Source organism: Sorex fumeus, unplaced genomic scaffold (assembly GCF_029834395.1).
Source record: "Sorex fumeus unplaced genomic scaffold, SorFum_2.1 ptg000072l, whole genome shotgun sequence".
In the NCBI taxonomy this organism is placed as follows: Eukaryota; Metazoa; Chordata; class Mammalia; order Eulipotyphla; family Soricidae; genus Sorex; species Sorex fumeus.
Window position 1 is genome coordinate 52635723 of NW_026606129.1, and position 16295 is coordinate 52652017.

The 16295-nt window shown below is 49.7% G+C and overlaps 1 protein-coding gene across 1 annotated transcript in view; it reads left to right on the top strand.

Annotated features, from left to right (window-relative positions):
• Positions 1 to 214: 214 nt before the first annotated feature.
• DNAH1 (dynein axonemal heavy chain 1) overlaps positions 215 to 16295 on the top strand; it is a 61091-nt gene continuing 45010 nt past the window's right edge. Inside the window, exons 1-7 of the mRNA XM_056129699.1 lie at positions 215 to 550; positions 1509 to 1581; positions 2457 to 2631; positions 3314 to 3470; positions 4145 to 4277; positions 10615 to 10776; positions 11150 to 11402. Of these exons, the coding sequence (XP_055985674.1) occupies positions 215 to 550; positions 1509 to 1581; positions 2457 to 2631; positions 3314 to 3470; positions 4145 to 4277; positions 10615 to 10776; positions 11150 to 11402 (1289 nt within the window). The remainder of the gene's footprint in view (positions 551 to 1508; positions 1582 to 2456; positions 2632 to 3313; positions 3471 to 4144; positions 4278 to 10614; positions 10777 to 11149; positions 11403 to 16295) is intronic.

The window sequence follows — 16295 nt, forward strand, 5'->3', positions numbered from 1 at the left end:
GCACTGTGTTTTGCCTAGATGAAGAAGAAATCCCTTCCTCCTGCCTTCCTTCCTCTTCCCTGTAACCAGCATAGGGGCTGAGATGTGTGGAGCAGCAGATAAGGTCTCCCATATGCTGGCGCCTGGGGGGGGGGGAGGGTGAGTGGAGGTCTGCAAGAGCCCGGAGGTGCCTCTGTCTTCTAGGTGTGCTGACAGGCATCGCCTCAGGAGCAGCATGGAGCAGCCTCAGGGAGAAGACAAAGCCCCCCAGGGGAAGAAGAGCTTCGATTTTCCTGGGGCCCGGAGGAGCCTTCTGAACTCTGAGAGGAGCCCAGAGCAAGGCTTGAGGAACATCATGGACCCTGATGTGGTGGCAGGGAGTAGTTCTCTAACCCCTGACTCCAGACCCCCACCTTTCCCTCTGCCCTTGCCGGTGACCCCAGTCGTTCCCACAGACTTGGCACAGCCTCGGAAGTTGCCCCTAATGGGCCATGACAAGAAGTATCCCCTGATGAAGCAGCGTGGCTTCTACTCTGATATCCTCACGCCAGGATCCTTGGAACAACTTGGGGTGAGTGTGATGGCCACCCCCTACTAAGCCCCAGCCCTCCCTGTGGATTCTGTTCATCTGTTCATCCATCCATTTACCTACCCTACCCAACCATCCACTTGGAAACACACCCTACCTCTACATCCATCTATTGACTCACTCACTCACTCACCCACCCACCCATCTGACCGTCCATCATCCATCTGTCCGTTCATTCAACAACTCTTACTGAGCCTTTTCATGTGAAATGTCCCTGGACTCAGCCCAAAGTTGGGACATCTGTGTCCCTTTTATAATGGGAATTGGCTTTGGATGGGAAGTCTGTTCCTCAACTCTGACTGGGGAGGGAATCTGGATGATGTGGGCATCCTGGGGCAATAGAAGAGATTGGCAGGGTGGGTGGGAGTGAGGGAAGGCATGCCAGGCAGGAGAAACAGGAAGCAGAAAGGCCTGCATCCCTGACGGGCATGACTGGGGAGGAGAAACTGGGTAGACTGTGGGAGCAGGGCTTGGGGGTGGGGGAAGATGAAAGGGAAGACGAGAGAGAGAGAGAGAGAGAGAGAGAGAGAGAGAGAGAAGGGCTCATTGACCCTGGTCAGCCCCAGGAAGTTTTTAGGGGACTGAGTGGGGGAAAGGTGAGAACAGGTTGGTCTTCACTGCACTCAGGGTGAAAGAGGGACCTTGGGAGGGAGGTCTGCAGAGATCCCTGTTGGCCTGGTGGTGCCTGAACCCCGTGCTGACCCAGCCCCGGCCAGAACAGTCTGGGGGGAGGGGGGTGTTGTACAGCTGTTTGGGCACATGGGAGGGCCTGAAAGCTTTTTCCTTGCTACTCCTGTGGCCTCTGGGCAGGAACTGTGCCCATTCACTGGGTCAGCCCCACCGCTGTGCCCTTGGGATGCACCTTGGCATTGAGGGCCTTCCCAGAGTCCACGTGTCCCTGCGGGGTTCTGCTGTCTCAGGGCTCTGGGTGTACTTTCAGGAGGTCTGCCGTGGCCCCATGGTGAAACAGGACCTCCTGCGGGTGGCCGAGCTCAACGAGTTCACCCCCAAAGGTCAGTTTTCCCGGGGGCGGCGACAGGGTCTTGGGAATCAGGACTTCTGTCTGGGGGAGACAGGCTGCTGGTGGAGGGGGTGGGTCACAGGAATGGGGGTGCCTCACAGGGGTCCCCTTCCCAGCAGCGGTGCTGCCTGCCTGCTCTACTGGGCCTCCTGGCGGCTGATCAGGCTGCTACGGCCTGGAGGCTCAGGACTGGGATCAGGATCTGGAAAACTGGGGTGGGGTCCACGGTCCCTGGTAAGACAGTGGGTTTCAGCTGAAGGCAGTGGCCTCTGTGGAGCCTCCGCAGGCTTTTGTGGGGCCCCTGAGGTACCTCCAGGATGGGTCCTTCTGCAAACTGCCTACCTCTTGACCCCAGAGAGGTTCTGCGAATCTCTTTCTGCCCTGGTTGGTATTTAGGGCGGGTCATTTTGTGAGCTGAGGGCCCCCCCCATCCCCCTGCCTCCTCCTTCACCCGGGCCTCAGGTTCTGTGACCCCTGCTCCACCAGTATCCAGGATACTTGTGCTGGAAAAAGGTCCTTGAATCACTGTATTTAGACTCTGGGGTGCTCTGGAGAGGCTGGGTTGGCAGGGAGCGCCCACTCTACCTTCCTGTTAGATCCAGGAAGGCTGGTTAGATCCTTGCTGCTCCTTTGATTTGCTGCCTGGCTTGAGTGATGGCCCCTGGTGTCAGCGTTTGGGGCAGCCTGGAGGGGGAATTGTTGAGCAGGATAGGGAGAGAGGGGCAAAGCCCCTGATCTGGGGGTGCAGAGGGCCTAGTTCTTCCTCTCAGCTTCCCTCTGCCCTTCTGGTATCTGCCTGGTGCTTGGCCCTGGGGCTGTGGGCTCTGGCCTGAGTCCCTGCCTGTCCTCTGCTGCCGCCCCCTGCAGTCAGCACCTTTGAGATTCCCCAGAACTTTGAGGACATGCTGGAGAAGCAGCGCATGGGGGCCACCACCCAGCTGCTTACGGACACTGACTTCCCGCTGCAGGCCTACGAGCCCAAGGTGCAGGTGCCCTTCCTGGTGCTGACCGGCCAGTGCCCCCGCAAGATTGAGATCGAGAGGTACAGACAGTGGGCTACAGAGTGCGCACACCACAGGTGGTGGGGCAAACAGGCAGCAAAGTGACCTCCCTTCCTGAATGCGTCTATGCACAAAAGTCTATTTTAGTTTTATTTTGGGGGGGAGTTTGGGACCACACCAAGCAATACTCCAGGTGGCGTTCAGGGGACCGTAAGGGTGCCAGGAATTGCACCCAGATTGGAGGCTAGTCTGCTATACTATCTCTCCAAGGCCTGTTCACAGAAATCTAGAACAGGAGAGAAGGAGAGAGGGGGAGAGAGAAAGAACGAGAGCGAAAGAGAGAGAGAGAGAGAGCGCTCAGTGGGCTGAGCACAGGCATTGCATTCCAAGACCTGGGTTCGATTCCCAGCACCACACAGTGCCCCTGACACCACTGGGAGTAGCCCCTGAGCACCTCCAGGTGTGGCCTCAAAACTCAAACCCAGACTAAACCAAATAAAAACAAAGTCTTCTATCCAGGAAGTGGAATTGGGAGGTAGAATTAAGGTCAGTGGCAGGCAGGACAGAGGAAATTTGGGGCCTCTGAGTCCACCCCTCACCCCAGACTCCTTTCTAATGAGGCTCGAGGTTCAGAGGCCACACCTGCGCCCCTGGGGGCCCTGGAGACATGGCAGTCTCCTCACTTCAGCCATGGGTCCTGACTCCTCTTGGTGTCTTGGCCAGGAGGAAGCGACTGTACATGAGCCTGGACATTGAGAAGCTCCTGGCTGCAGAGGGCATCGACTCCAACAACCTCATGCCCAGGCACCTAGACCCCCAAAACCCTCAGACCATTGAGCAGGGCCATGACCCTCTCTTCCCCACCTATCTACCCCTGAAGGTGAGTCCAGCTGATGATGGGGGAGTCAAACCTGAACCCTGTGGCTGTCACCAGCACTGGCTTGTCAAACTGGACAAGTGCATAATCAGATTACTCTAGGGCAGGGGCAGGAGGGGTGCCCGGACCCCGGGGGACACTGAAGCTCAGCTGCTTCTCTGGAAGGCTGACCTTTGACCCCACCCCACCAGTCCCTCTTAGCTACATTTCATCTATGTGCAGGCTTCCTGAGATGTGAAATGGGGGCGGTCATTGCTGTGGCCCCTTTGAGGGTACTGATGGGTATTGATGGGCAACTTGAGTCCTGGGGGTGAGTAGTGTCCACTAACCTCCAGCCCTTTCTCTCCGTGACCCTGAGTATATCCTCCTTGGTGGTCCCCACTGCAGGTGATTCTTGACTACCTGGAGTGTCCTCCACTCCAGGAATGGGCCGGGGAGCCCAGGTCTACCTGTTCCCTTGGACTTGAGCTGAAAGCTGCTCTGAGTTCCTGGAACCCAGACTGGTTGGACTCTGGTCCCCACTTTCAGAGTTAGGCCCCCAAAGCTCACTGTGAGCTGTCAAGAGGGGCTCAGCATCGGGCTCCCCACATCTGTAGCTCCTGGGCTTGGGGAGGTCCCTCACCCCACCCCCCAGCGTGCTCAGATACTCTGGGCCCTTGTCTGTCACTTTCCTTCAGGTATTTGACAATGAGGAGTTTGACTGCCGAACTCCCACAGAGTGGATCAACATGGGCTTGGAGCCAGGGTCTCAGGACAGGAAGCCTGTGCCTGGAAAAGCCCTCCTGCCCACCGACGACATCCTGGGGCACGGTGAGCAGCACAAGCCTGCCATGAACTCCTGGGCTGAGCTGGGCCCTAGCGATCCCACCTCTTGAGACCTCCCTTTTGGGGATAGAGGACAATGGACTGCACTCAGACTCAGGAAATGCAGGGACCAGGGCTGGCATTGGTGGGAGAGTGGGGGAAGGAGCCATTGAGTGTTGTCTAATGTGAAAAAGAAATAGTTTCAGCCAGAGAGATAGCTCAGTGGCCACACCCTTTGCATGCTGGCGCCCCGGGTTCAATCCCCAGAACCACATGATCTCTCGAGCACCACACCAGAAGCATTCCCCAAGCAATTAATCAGGAGTGCCCTCCCCACCCCAAACTGCTGGGTATGGCCCAGAACCGTCCCCCGCCAAACTTTGATTTCTGTGAATCGAAAAATACATATGCTTATTGGAGATGTTTAAACGTGTACAAAAATGTTGAAATGTGCACAATTCAAGCCCTATTATCCCAGTCTCCAGAAATTACCACTGTGGTAGGACAGTGGGTAGGACACTTGCCTTGTGTGCTGCCAACTGGGGCTTGATCCCTGGCACCCCCTTATGGTTGTCTTAGCCCCGCTAGGAGTAAGCCCTGAGCAGAGCCAGGTGTGTCCCCGAAAGCAAAATCAAACAGAAATCCCAGCTAAAACTGACTTCTTGACACTGTGACTTCTTAGCTGTCACTTGTGCATGGAGAGATGAATCATAATCTCTCTCTCTCTCTCTCTCTCACACACACACACACATACACACACACATTCACACACAACCCATCCCACCCACTCACGTACATAAAGTTGCACTCACATTTTTATGGCACAAATGCACACAGGGGCCAGGAGCTCACCCGGCAATTAAGGAACTTACTTTACATGCAACAACCCTGGTTTGATTCCCAGCACCACATGGTCCCCTGAGCATTCCCAGGTAGAACCTGAAAGCCCCCGGAACTTCCAGGGTGGCTCCCATACCCTCAGCAGCTCTGAATCTTCAGTCCTTACATTGAATTACCAACCAGTGGGGCCCTAGGGCCTCCTGAGCACTTCTTGGGAGGTTCCCCCCGAAAATAGCACTGCACTGTAGTACTGTCCTCCCGTTTTTCATCAATTTACTCGAGCGGGCTTAGTAATGTCTCCATTGTGAGACTTGTTACTGTTTTTGGCCTATCAAATACGTCACAGGTAGCTTACCAGGCTCTGCCGTGTGGGTGGGATACTCTCGGTAGCTTGCCGGGTTCTCCGAGAGGGGCAGAGGAATGGAACCCAGATCTGCCCTGTACAAGGTGAACACCCTACCCGCTGTGCTATTGCTCCGTCCCTCCCCCCAAAAAGGCAAGGTAAAGGTAGTTGCCTTTGGGCTGGAGCGATAGCACAGCGGGTAGGGCGTTTGCCTTACAAGCGGCCAACATGGCCGACCCGAGTTCGATTCCTCCGCCCCTCTCGGAGAGCCCGGCAAGCTACCGAGAGTATTCGATATGCCAGACACAGTAACAACAAAGTCTCCAATGGAGACGTTACTGGGCCCGCTCGAGCAAATCGACGATCAACGGGAGGGCCTTTACCCCCCAAAAAATACAAATAAAAAATATACATGCACTTACACCCACAATCCTCCCTACCTTCACCTCCCCTGACATAAATGCTGCAGAGATTTACCACTTCTCAGCCTTGTCTGTGTCCCCACAGAGTCCCCTTACTCCACCTTTGACTCTAGGCTTCCCTCAGGGCGTTGGGGTCTCTCCCAGGATGCTGCTGTCCGGGAGCAGTGCCAAGGTCCAGAGTTGGTCCCCCGGCCTGTGACTGGTCTCCATGCAGGCCTCCTGTGTCATAAGGTTGTACACTGTGTCGCCCACCCCTCGGGCAGTATGCAAGCAGGAGGAAAGCTGGGAAGGAGTGCTGCCAGCTGCCAGGGGCCTACGGAGATGCCATGGAGCAGGCTGTATGTTTATGCTTTGATTTAAAAACCTGTTAATGCCAGAATCAATTTCTCCAAACTAGACAAGAAGCCCAAAATGTTCCCTTTACTTTGGACTTAATTACAAAAATAATTTAGCTCAATTGCTCCCAGATCTCCAATTCCTGGTGATAAAACCAAAAGGTTTGGGGGCTGCATTAACTTTATTTATTTTGCTTGGGTTTTGGGGAAGCTTCCAGCAGTGCTCAGGAGCTGCTTCCAGGCCTCGGGGGATCAGGCTGTGCACTGCCTGGGATTGAACCTGGGGCTCGTGCATGCAAAGGGTGCACATGAGCCCTTCCAGCCATCTCCCCAGCCATGCATTCACTTTTTACAGCCATTTTATCTTAAGCACTGTGCTTTACAAAACGGTTATTGGTAGGGTCTTATGCACTAGACTTCCTGCACATGCCCTCCACCCAGAGTGCCCTCCCACCCACTTCCACGTCCTTGTGCCTCTCCTTGCTCCCTCCTCATTCTCCCTTGTGGTAAGCTTCCTACTAGAAACCAGTTCTTAGTTTTCTGTTTCCTTTGTGTATCTGTTATTCCCTTACCGTGTGCTTTCTATACCACACACTGGAGAAAGCTGACTGTCTGTTCCTGTGTCTGGCCCTCTCCTTTCTGACTGACTTCACTCGGCATGGAACCCTTCAGTTCCATCACACGGTGGCACACTGCATGGTTTCCTCTGCTCTTTCCCTCTCTTCTCATTGCCTAGTAGTATTCCATTGTATATATGTATCCTGATTTATTTTTATTTATTTTATTTTTTTGTGAATCAAGACCATTTTTTTTCTTTTTGGGGGGTCACACCTGGAGATGCACAGGGGTTACTCCTGGCTCTGCACTCAGGAGTCACTCCTGGTGGTGCTCAGGGGACCACATGGGATGCTGGGAATCGAACCCAGGTTGGCCGTGTGCAAGGCAAACACCCTACCCGCTGTGCTATCTCTCCAGCCCCAAGATAATTTTTCTTTAATTGAAACTTTTTTTAGAAGGATATGAGGGAAGAGAAAGTATGTACATTTTTTTACATACAAACAAATTTTATTATAAAACCGTATTTTTTGAAAGTCTTGATTACACATGGATTTTGAAAATAGTTTCTTATTCTTTTGTAGTCTTTTTTTTTAGATCATTGTAAAATACATTTAATTTAAATTTTGTGTAGATCAAGGATGTTTATTATGAGAAGTACATTTTTAAGAGAGAACATGGGCTTCTCCAGAGTGGACATAGGCAAGCAAAGAATCAGAGAGACAAACAAGCAAAATACAATTCAAGGGAGAAGACGGGCTGGAAGAGCAAGTCCCAAGTAATTTTCAGGGAGACCCTTTATACAGTTCTTCCAAGTGAGTTTTGTATTTTCTGGAGTTTTACATACATAAAAGTTAATCTCATCTGGGTCACTTTTTTTTTTTTGCTTTTTGGGTCACACTCGGCAATGCACAGGGGTTACTCCTGGCTCTGCACTCAGGAATTACTTCTGGCATAGCGGGACCATATGGGATGCTGGGAATTGAACCCGGGTCGGCTGCATGCAAGGCAAATGCCCTACTCGCTGTACTATTGCTCCAGCCCCTGGGTCATCTTTTAATGTTGTTGGTGGCTTGGTAAAGTGGGGAGCAAGGGAGGTTAACTCAAGCAAAGAGTGCTTCTACCTCTCTGCTCCACACACCTTGGCCGAGAGCCCTTGGGGAAATTCCTCACCTAGATAGCACAGTTGTCGGGCATTTGCCTTGCACAGTCAACCCGGGCTGAGCCAGGTTCGATTCCTTCGCCCCTCCTCGAGAGCCCGGCAAGCTACCCAGAGTATCTCACCCTCACGAGATACATTCAGTATGCCAAACACAGTAACAACAAGTCTCAAAATGGAGATGTTACTGGGCCCGCTCAAGCAAATCGATGAACAACAGGAGGACAGTGGACAGTGGATCAGGTCACTCCTAACCTCAGCACAGGCACTGTGGGGTCTATAGCCTTTTACTTACAGAACAAAACTTCAGGATAAGGTGAAATGGTGAAGCAAGATTTTTTTTTGTTAGAAAGATGTGAGGGGAAAGAAAGAGAGAAATGCACATTCAAAAGAGAACAGGGGCTTCTCTAGAGTGGAAATAGGCAAGCAAAGAACCTGAGATAAGCAAGCAAGACACACAAGGCAGAACTGGGGCTTGAAGGACAAGCCGTATCATACTTTCTTTATCCAATCATCTGTTCTTGGGCATTTGGACTGTTTCCAGATTTTAGCTATTGTGTATAGTGCTTCAGTGAACATAGGGATGCAAATGTCTCTTCTGAAAAGAGTTTTAGAACCCTTCTGGGTAGATGCTGAGTAATATGAAGTTAAATGGAACTGTTGAGTTATATGGAAGCTCAGTTCCTGGTTTGTTTGTTTTTTCTTTATTTAATTTTTAATTTTTTGTTTGTTTGTTTTTGGGCCACACTTGACTGTACTTAGGTCTCACCCCTGTTTCTGTGCTCAGAAGTCACTCCTGGCAGACTTGGGGGACCATATGGGATGCCGGGGGATCAAACAAAGGTGGGCTGCACACAAGGCAAGCCTCTTACCTGCCCTCCTATCTCTTTGGCCCCCCCAGTTCTTAGATTTTTTGAGAAGTGTCTGCATTGTTTTCCAAAAAGGCTAGACCAATCAACATCCCCACCAGCTGTGATAGAGGGCCTTTACCAACAGTGGTTGTTTTTTGTTCTTTGTGATATGTGCCAATCTCTGCCATGTGAGGTGATAGTGTTGTTCTGATTTGCATTTCCCTGATGATGACCGATGAAGAGCATTTTATTCATGCACCTCTTGGACATCTGTATGTCTCTTTTGAGAAAGCTTCTGTTCACCTCTTCCCACAACCATGCATTAATTTGAAAGGCATCAAGTGCTAACCTCCTCAAAGTGCTTCTGCTTAACCCATTCCCAAGGGTCCTGGAGGGAGGCCACAGCAGCAGAGGGAGGAAAATGAACAAGGAGTATTTCTGGTTTTCTGCTGGAGACATGTCATAACTTCTCCTTTAAGTTTAGCCTAGACAAGTTCACATTTTCTTCTCTCTCTCTCCCTTCCCCCCACCCCCCCTCTCTCAATGTGTGTGTGTGTGTGTGTGTGTGTGTGTGTGTGTGTGTGTGCCCCACACCTGGCAGTGCTCAGGGATTTACTGTTGGCTCAGTGCTTAGGGATCACTCCTGGCGTGGCTCAGGAGACCATACATTGATTATACTGGGGATAGACCATGGGTTAGCTGTGTGTAAGTTCAGTGCTTTAACCCCTGTGCTGTCTCTCCAGCTCCAAGGAAGGTCACACTTTCTAAAAGGAGAGATGCTTGGAAGGGGAGGGAAAAGGAAAAACCAATGGTGGCAGTACACAAATGTTGCCTCACTGCTAAGCCACCCAGGCCACTGGATGGGACACGTTTCTTGAATCTCAGCCCTTCTCACTCCCTGAGCCCAGTCTGCAGGGACATGGGTCTATTTTAAGCCACTTTGCTTTGAGATCTCTGTAAGGCCCTGTGCCATGTGTGTTTTACTACCACAAAAGTTTATTGAGGACCTAAGGAGTTCCAGTTTCTGTTTTAGGTGCAGGACATTGTGGTGAACAAGATAGGACAAAGCTGCCTGCCCTTGAGGGCTGGACATTAGTGTGCGGACACCAGAGGCAGAAAGAGGCCCCAGAGTCAGGACTGTAGGCCCTGGGAGGGACACAGGCAAAGGAGCTGGAGAAAGGCATCCTTTTGGCAAAGTTGCTTCTCCAAGGAGAAGGTGCAGAAGTAGGGAGGAAACCAGCAATTAGGGGACCAGTAAAAGGGTTATTCCCAGCTCTAACCCTAACTCTGTACTCAGGAATTACTCCTGGCAGTACTCAAGGATATGGGATGCTGGGGACCAAATCCAGGTTGGCTGCATGTAAGACAAATGCCCTACCTGCTATGTATACCTCTCTGGCACCCTGGGCCTTCATCCCTGAAGGTTCAGCTCAGCTATCCCCACGGGATGCCACTTGAGACTGTCCTGCCTCTTTTTTTTTCCTTTTTGGGTCACACCTGGCGATGCACAGGGGATACTCCTGGCTTTGCACTCAAAAATTACTCCTGGCGGTGCTCAGGGGACCATATAGGATGCTGGGAATCGAACGTGGGTTGGCTGGGTGCAAGGCAAACGCCCTACCCGCTGTGCTATTGCTCCAGCCTCTGTCCTGCCTCTTGTCTGACCCTTTGGTCCATGTCTCTGCCCAGAGGTCCTCTCAGCTGCCTGCAGCTCCTCCAACGCTGGCGCGGCCGGGAGGGAGCCAGAGCCACACTGATGGAGCAGAGGGGGTCATCCTGGGGGGAAGTGCCGTGGAGACCCGTGTAGGGAGCACTCGTGCAGTTCCCTCCTGTTTCAGAGGACCCCAAAAATCCCCAGCTGAAGTATGAATGGTGCCAAGTTGGGGTCCTAGACTATGACCCAGAGAAGAAGCTGTACCTGGTGCACAAGACAGATGACCACGGCTTGGTGCGGGATGAGATGGGGGAACCCATCCTGAATGGCGGCATGACACCTCAAGGTTCGCTCTGGGCCCTACCTGGGCCAGGCCTGGGATGAGGCAGACCTTACCCCCGACCCAAGTCTGTAGCCCCCCTTGTTCCGTGGACTTGTGGCTATCTCCGGTCCCTGAGAACCAGAGGCCCCATCACTGAGTGTGCCTTGGTTTGCTGTGGGAGGGAGGTGGGGAGGGAGCCTGAGAACCACTGATGAGTGTCACCTGCCCCAGGTGGGGCATGCAGGAATGTCACTTCACAGCCTGGTTCTCTCTTTGCACAGTGATGCGGAAGCAAGGGGAGGGTCATCCTTCCCAGCTCACAGATGAGATGTGGGACACTCATGGGGTCAGAGAAGGAAAACCACAAGACCTTGTCCCCTACCTGCTCCTCCCCCAGGAAGGAAGCCCCTCATGAGCTGCCAGTACTGGGTGCCACGGATCCAGCTGCTATTCTGCGCAGAGGACCCCCGGGTGTTCACCCAGCGTGTGGTCCAGGCCAACGACTTGCGCAAGAACACGGAGGCGCTGCTGCTGTACAATCTGTATGTGGACTGCATGCCCTGTGAGGGCCAGCGTGTTATCAACGAGCAGAGCCTGAACAAGATCAAGCAGTGGGCCATGAGCACGCCCCGGATGCGCAAAGGACCCTTGTGAGTGCCTTAGAGTCCCCTCATGTGGGCTGCTGCTCCCCATGCTGCTCACAAGGCAGTGCTCCCTTCACACCGTCTTCAGGGCATTGGCTGTCTCGTTACAGCCATTTAAAATTTTGGCGCCCAATTTCCCCAGGTTTGACCACTGGGAGCTTCTTTAAGCTGATTGCAGTATCATTTTGATACTTTTCTATTGGTCCTTACTTTCTGGAACAGGAAGAAATTGTGGGTTCACTTTGTACACCCCTAGTCCCGTCCCTGAAATAAGCTGTCTCTGAAGAACCTTGATTCTTCTTACTGAGGAATTGTGTTGAGGGGTGACTACTGGGGGATTAGAGGTGCTCATTAGTACTTGGAAATGAGTGCTTTGAGGAGATTAGTGTCTGACAGCAGACAGATCTGCAGTTTAAACCTCCAAATACTTCCAAGTCTATTTCTAGGGCCCAGGGACACAGCTCAGCTAAAGAGCTCTTACCTTGCATGTGGAAGGCCCCAGGTTTGATCCCCAGGACAGCAAGTAGAAAACAAAATGAGTTAATGATTTATCTTAAAAAAACAAAACAAGGGCTGGAGCAATAGCATGGCAGGTAGGACATTTGCCTTGCACACAGCCGACCTAGGTACGATTCCCAGCATCCCATATGGTCTCCCGAGCACTGCCAGGAGTAATTCCTGAGTGCATGAACCAGGAGTAACTCCTGTGCGCATCGCTGGGTATGACCCAAAAAGCAAAAAATAAATAAGTAAATAAATAAAACAAGAACAAAAACAAAAACAAAACAAAACCAAAACCTGGTTTGCACTGATTCCTTCAAATCAACTATAACACAGCAGGACTCACTCCTAGTTTCACCCATTCCTGACTCTTTCTTTTTTTTTTAATTGATTTTTTTTTCTTCTGTGTTGTCTCTGCCCTCGCCCCCGCCCTTCTGCAACACACACCCACACCCAGAGGTGCTCAGGGCCTACTTCTGGCTCTGCACTCAGGGATCATTCCTAGAGGGCCTCAGGGGACCATAATGGAGTGCCCAGGATAGAACCTGGGTCGGCTATGTGAAAGGCAAGTCCCTACCTGCCCTATTATTGCTCTGCCCCTTCTGATTCTTTTCTTGAAAGAAAACTTCATTTTCACGGTATAGTTTCTTGTTTGCTTATACCTAGAATATGCAAATTGCAGCTTCCAATGTCCAGACCATTCTTTTTAGAAGAAAAGCTCTACCAAGGACACCTTGACGCTGTTTAGTGCCTTAACACTATGCTATTGCTCTGGCCCCTCTTTTGTGAGTTTTGAATGATTTTCTCTAACTCTCTTCAGTTCCCGAGTCAGCAATCCTTGATCTTGCTCTACTTTCCTCATTTCTTTCTCTTCCCACTTTCGGTGGCTTTCTTTTTTCCTTGCAATACTTAAACAGAATATCCTTCCACTCTCATCCCTCTTTGCTAGTTTTTAATCTACAGTTAAATATAGGACTTCCCCAGGTTTTTCTAAAGGTTGTGTTATGCGCTTTATATTCAGGACAGACCTGCGTTTGGATAGTGAGGAAACCTGTCAAGAAACCTGGACTTGAAACTGAACCGTAGAATTCAGGAGGGTTCTTGAATAGTGTTTGCTTTCAGTGTTGGAGGGGATTGATTTTCTCTCAATGTTACAACAAAACCGCGTTGAACAAGCTGCTGTGATTCAAGGACCTGCTGTACTTGTTTTCTTAACTGAAGAAATCTGAAGAGGACTTTGATGCCTACCATAGAGCATGTAAAGTGGAACTGGAATTCAGCTTCTGTTTTTTTTTTGCGTCTATCAGAGGCAACACCGTTCTTTATATCATCATCCTACTTGTGCTGTATATGGGAGTCCATTCTCTGCTCTCTGGGAGCGTTTAGTAGGCTATTTTTTGGAGAGCCTGGGATATAAACTAATGGTAATTGCTTCTCCCCTTTACACCTTTTCTGCTCATGAAAAGTTTCACTGAGATGCTCTACTTTTGGAAAACGGGGGAAGCTCATGCATAGAAAGTATTAGGCTTTTTCCCGGAAGTTTCCCTTATCATCAGTTTCCCCTGACATGGTGTTTTCTCTCAGTTAAGGAAAAAAATGGAATCCTCTTTCTTTCTATTCTTCTAGGTTCTTTGCTGGGTCAGTTTCCTAGTCGGCAATCCTTGATCTTACTCTACTCAGTAAGATCAAGAGAATGGCGGAGAGAATGGCAGAGACATTTGTTTAACATAAAGCTTATATCACACAGGAGACTATAAACACATGAAGCGTTAAACTTGAGATGTTCTTGTTTGTTTCTTTGTTTGGCCACAGCCAGGAGTGCGCAGGGGCCCCTCTTGGCTCTATGCTCGGGAGGCTATTTGTGGTGCCAATCCCAGGAAGCTAAGCACCTTAACCTTTGTATTCTCCCTGCCCCAAGCCTGAGCATTTTATTTTATTTTTTTTGAAGGAAATAGATTTTATTTGGAGGATTTTTAGGTATGGAGAGAGAGAGAGGATGAGAGAGTAACGTACTCAAGAGAGAACACGGGCTTCTCCAAGGGTGGAGAGAGCCCCTACACACATCCTAGCATTAGACACGAAAGCATGAAAGTACACATCTCAAGAGGGGAGATGCGGGCGACACATGTGCTCGGCCACGTGGGCGCAAGCAGCACATGGGCTTGGGCAGCATATGCACCAGCCTGAGCATTTTAATGCTAGATTTGATAAAGAGGACAGTTTTGTAGGGAAATGTACCAGGACAAAGATTGGGTTCTAAAGGGAGTGAGCAGGGCATGAGCAAGGCCTGTTTATCCAGATTCTTCTGGGCTCCTGCTTCTTGGAGCTCAGCAAGTTCCTTTCCTCCAGACATATGGCGGGACCTGCAGTTTCCCAAATTTGTTCTGCAAAGGGTTGTCGTATTCTGGGGATATGAACTCTCCAGTCTTTGATTGGACGCAGTTTCTCTTCTAGAATATTCCTCATAAAGGTTCAAAGGCATTTATACATGTCTAAAACTTGGAAAATAACTTGATCGAATAGAAAATTCTTGGTTCATACATTCTTATCTTGAGATTTTTGAAAACTGCTTGTTCATTTGTGGCTATGCTTTGTATGTTGCTTTTGAAAAGTTAGCTGCCAGTGTAACTGAGCTTCTCTTATCAGTTGTTTGACCTTTTTGTTTGGAGGCTTTGGAGATAAAAAGAATTTTTGTTGTTGTTGTTTTGGGGCCATGGTGCAAAACATGTGCTACAGTCCTTTCCAGCTATCTCCTGGTCATTGTCGTTGTCTTCTTCTTCTTTTATTTTTCTTCTTTTTCCTTCCCCTCCTCCTCCTCCTCCTCTCTTCCTCCTCCTCCTCCTCCTCCTCCTCCTCCTCCTTCTCCCTTCTTTCTCCTCCCTTCCTCCTCTTCTTGCTCCTCCTCCTCTTCTTCCCCCCTTTCCCTGCTCCTTCTCCTCTTCTTCTTCCTCTTCATTATTATTATTGTTATTATTATTTGGGGGTTTTGGACCATATCCAGTGGTGCTCGGGGCCTAATCCTGTCTCTGTGCTCAGGGATCATTCCTCGCAGTTACTTCAGGGACCATATGGAATTCTGGGGATTGAACTGGGCCAGTCACATGCAAGGCAAGTGCCCTATCAGCTGTTCTATCTTGCTGGCTCCATCCTTTTTTTTTTTTTTTTAATTCTTTAAATCTCTATTTTGCTAGAATATGTCTCAGAGTTGATCTCAGAGTTGATCATTTTTGGCCAATTTTCTTATGTACACAGCGGATTTTCAAAGTATAGACTGAGGCCTGCGGAGAGAGAGCTCAAACGGAAATTTCTTTTGAATTCATTTTGATTAGTTATTTTCCACTGTTTTATTTGTCTTAGGGGTTTTTCTTTTTGTTATCAGGAATTTTATTATGTGCTGTGTCTATTGCCTTGCCACTGTTTTGCCTATTTCTAATCCAATCACTTTCTAACCCTTTTTAATTATCTTTTTTTTTCTCATTTTCACTTTCTTGGTTATATTTCCGCCTTCTATCAATCTACTTTATTACATTTTAAATTGGATGTATTTTTCCTTGAATACACTGTAATTTAATCTTCTTTCCTGAAATAATTTTGTCCTTCTGTTCCCACCTGAGTTCACTTGAATTCTTTTCTTTTCTTCATGCTATTTGCCCATTTTTGTTTTGAAATTATTATTCAAGGTGATTTTTCATGTACCCAAATATTTTTGTTTTCTTTTAAAAAAAAAACCCACATACTTATTTGAAGATTAAAAGTAAATCCAGCAGGTTGTTTTCTTCTGTCTTGTTTCTTTTCTGAGGGGCAGGAGAATATTTTCATCAGTTTACTCCAATGCCTTTGCTACTCAGCCATCACCACTTTTACTTTAAAAAAATTTTTTTTTTGGCTATACCCAGGGATGCTCAGGGGCTGTATCTGGATCATTCTTGGTGTTGTTCAGTGCTGGGAGCATCAGATGCAGGGGCCAGGATTCAAACCAGAGTTCCAGCAGCTGCAGCCACATGCTAAGGCTTTAACACTTCGTGCTGTTTTTGAGGTCCATGAGTGCTTTTGTTTGTTTGGGGGCCACACCTGGCTGTGCTCAATGGCGCTTCCTGACTCTGCACCCAGGGATCACTCTTTGCAGTAAGTACTCTGGGAACCATCTGTGGTGCCAGGGATCAAATGTTGGCTGTACGCAGGGCAAGTGCCCTATCTGCTGTACTATCTCTCTCTGACCACAAGAGTTCTTTTATGTAGAATAAATGTAGCTTCCTTTACCTGGTTATTTCAAGGCCTGTGGGTGGTGTACGCGATTCCCTGCCCAAGAGCACCCTCTTCTGTTTGTGGATCAGAAACCATCTGTCTTAATCGCAGTTGTGTGTGTTGGGGGAGAGTCAAGGGTGCTTTCCAAGTCTT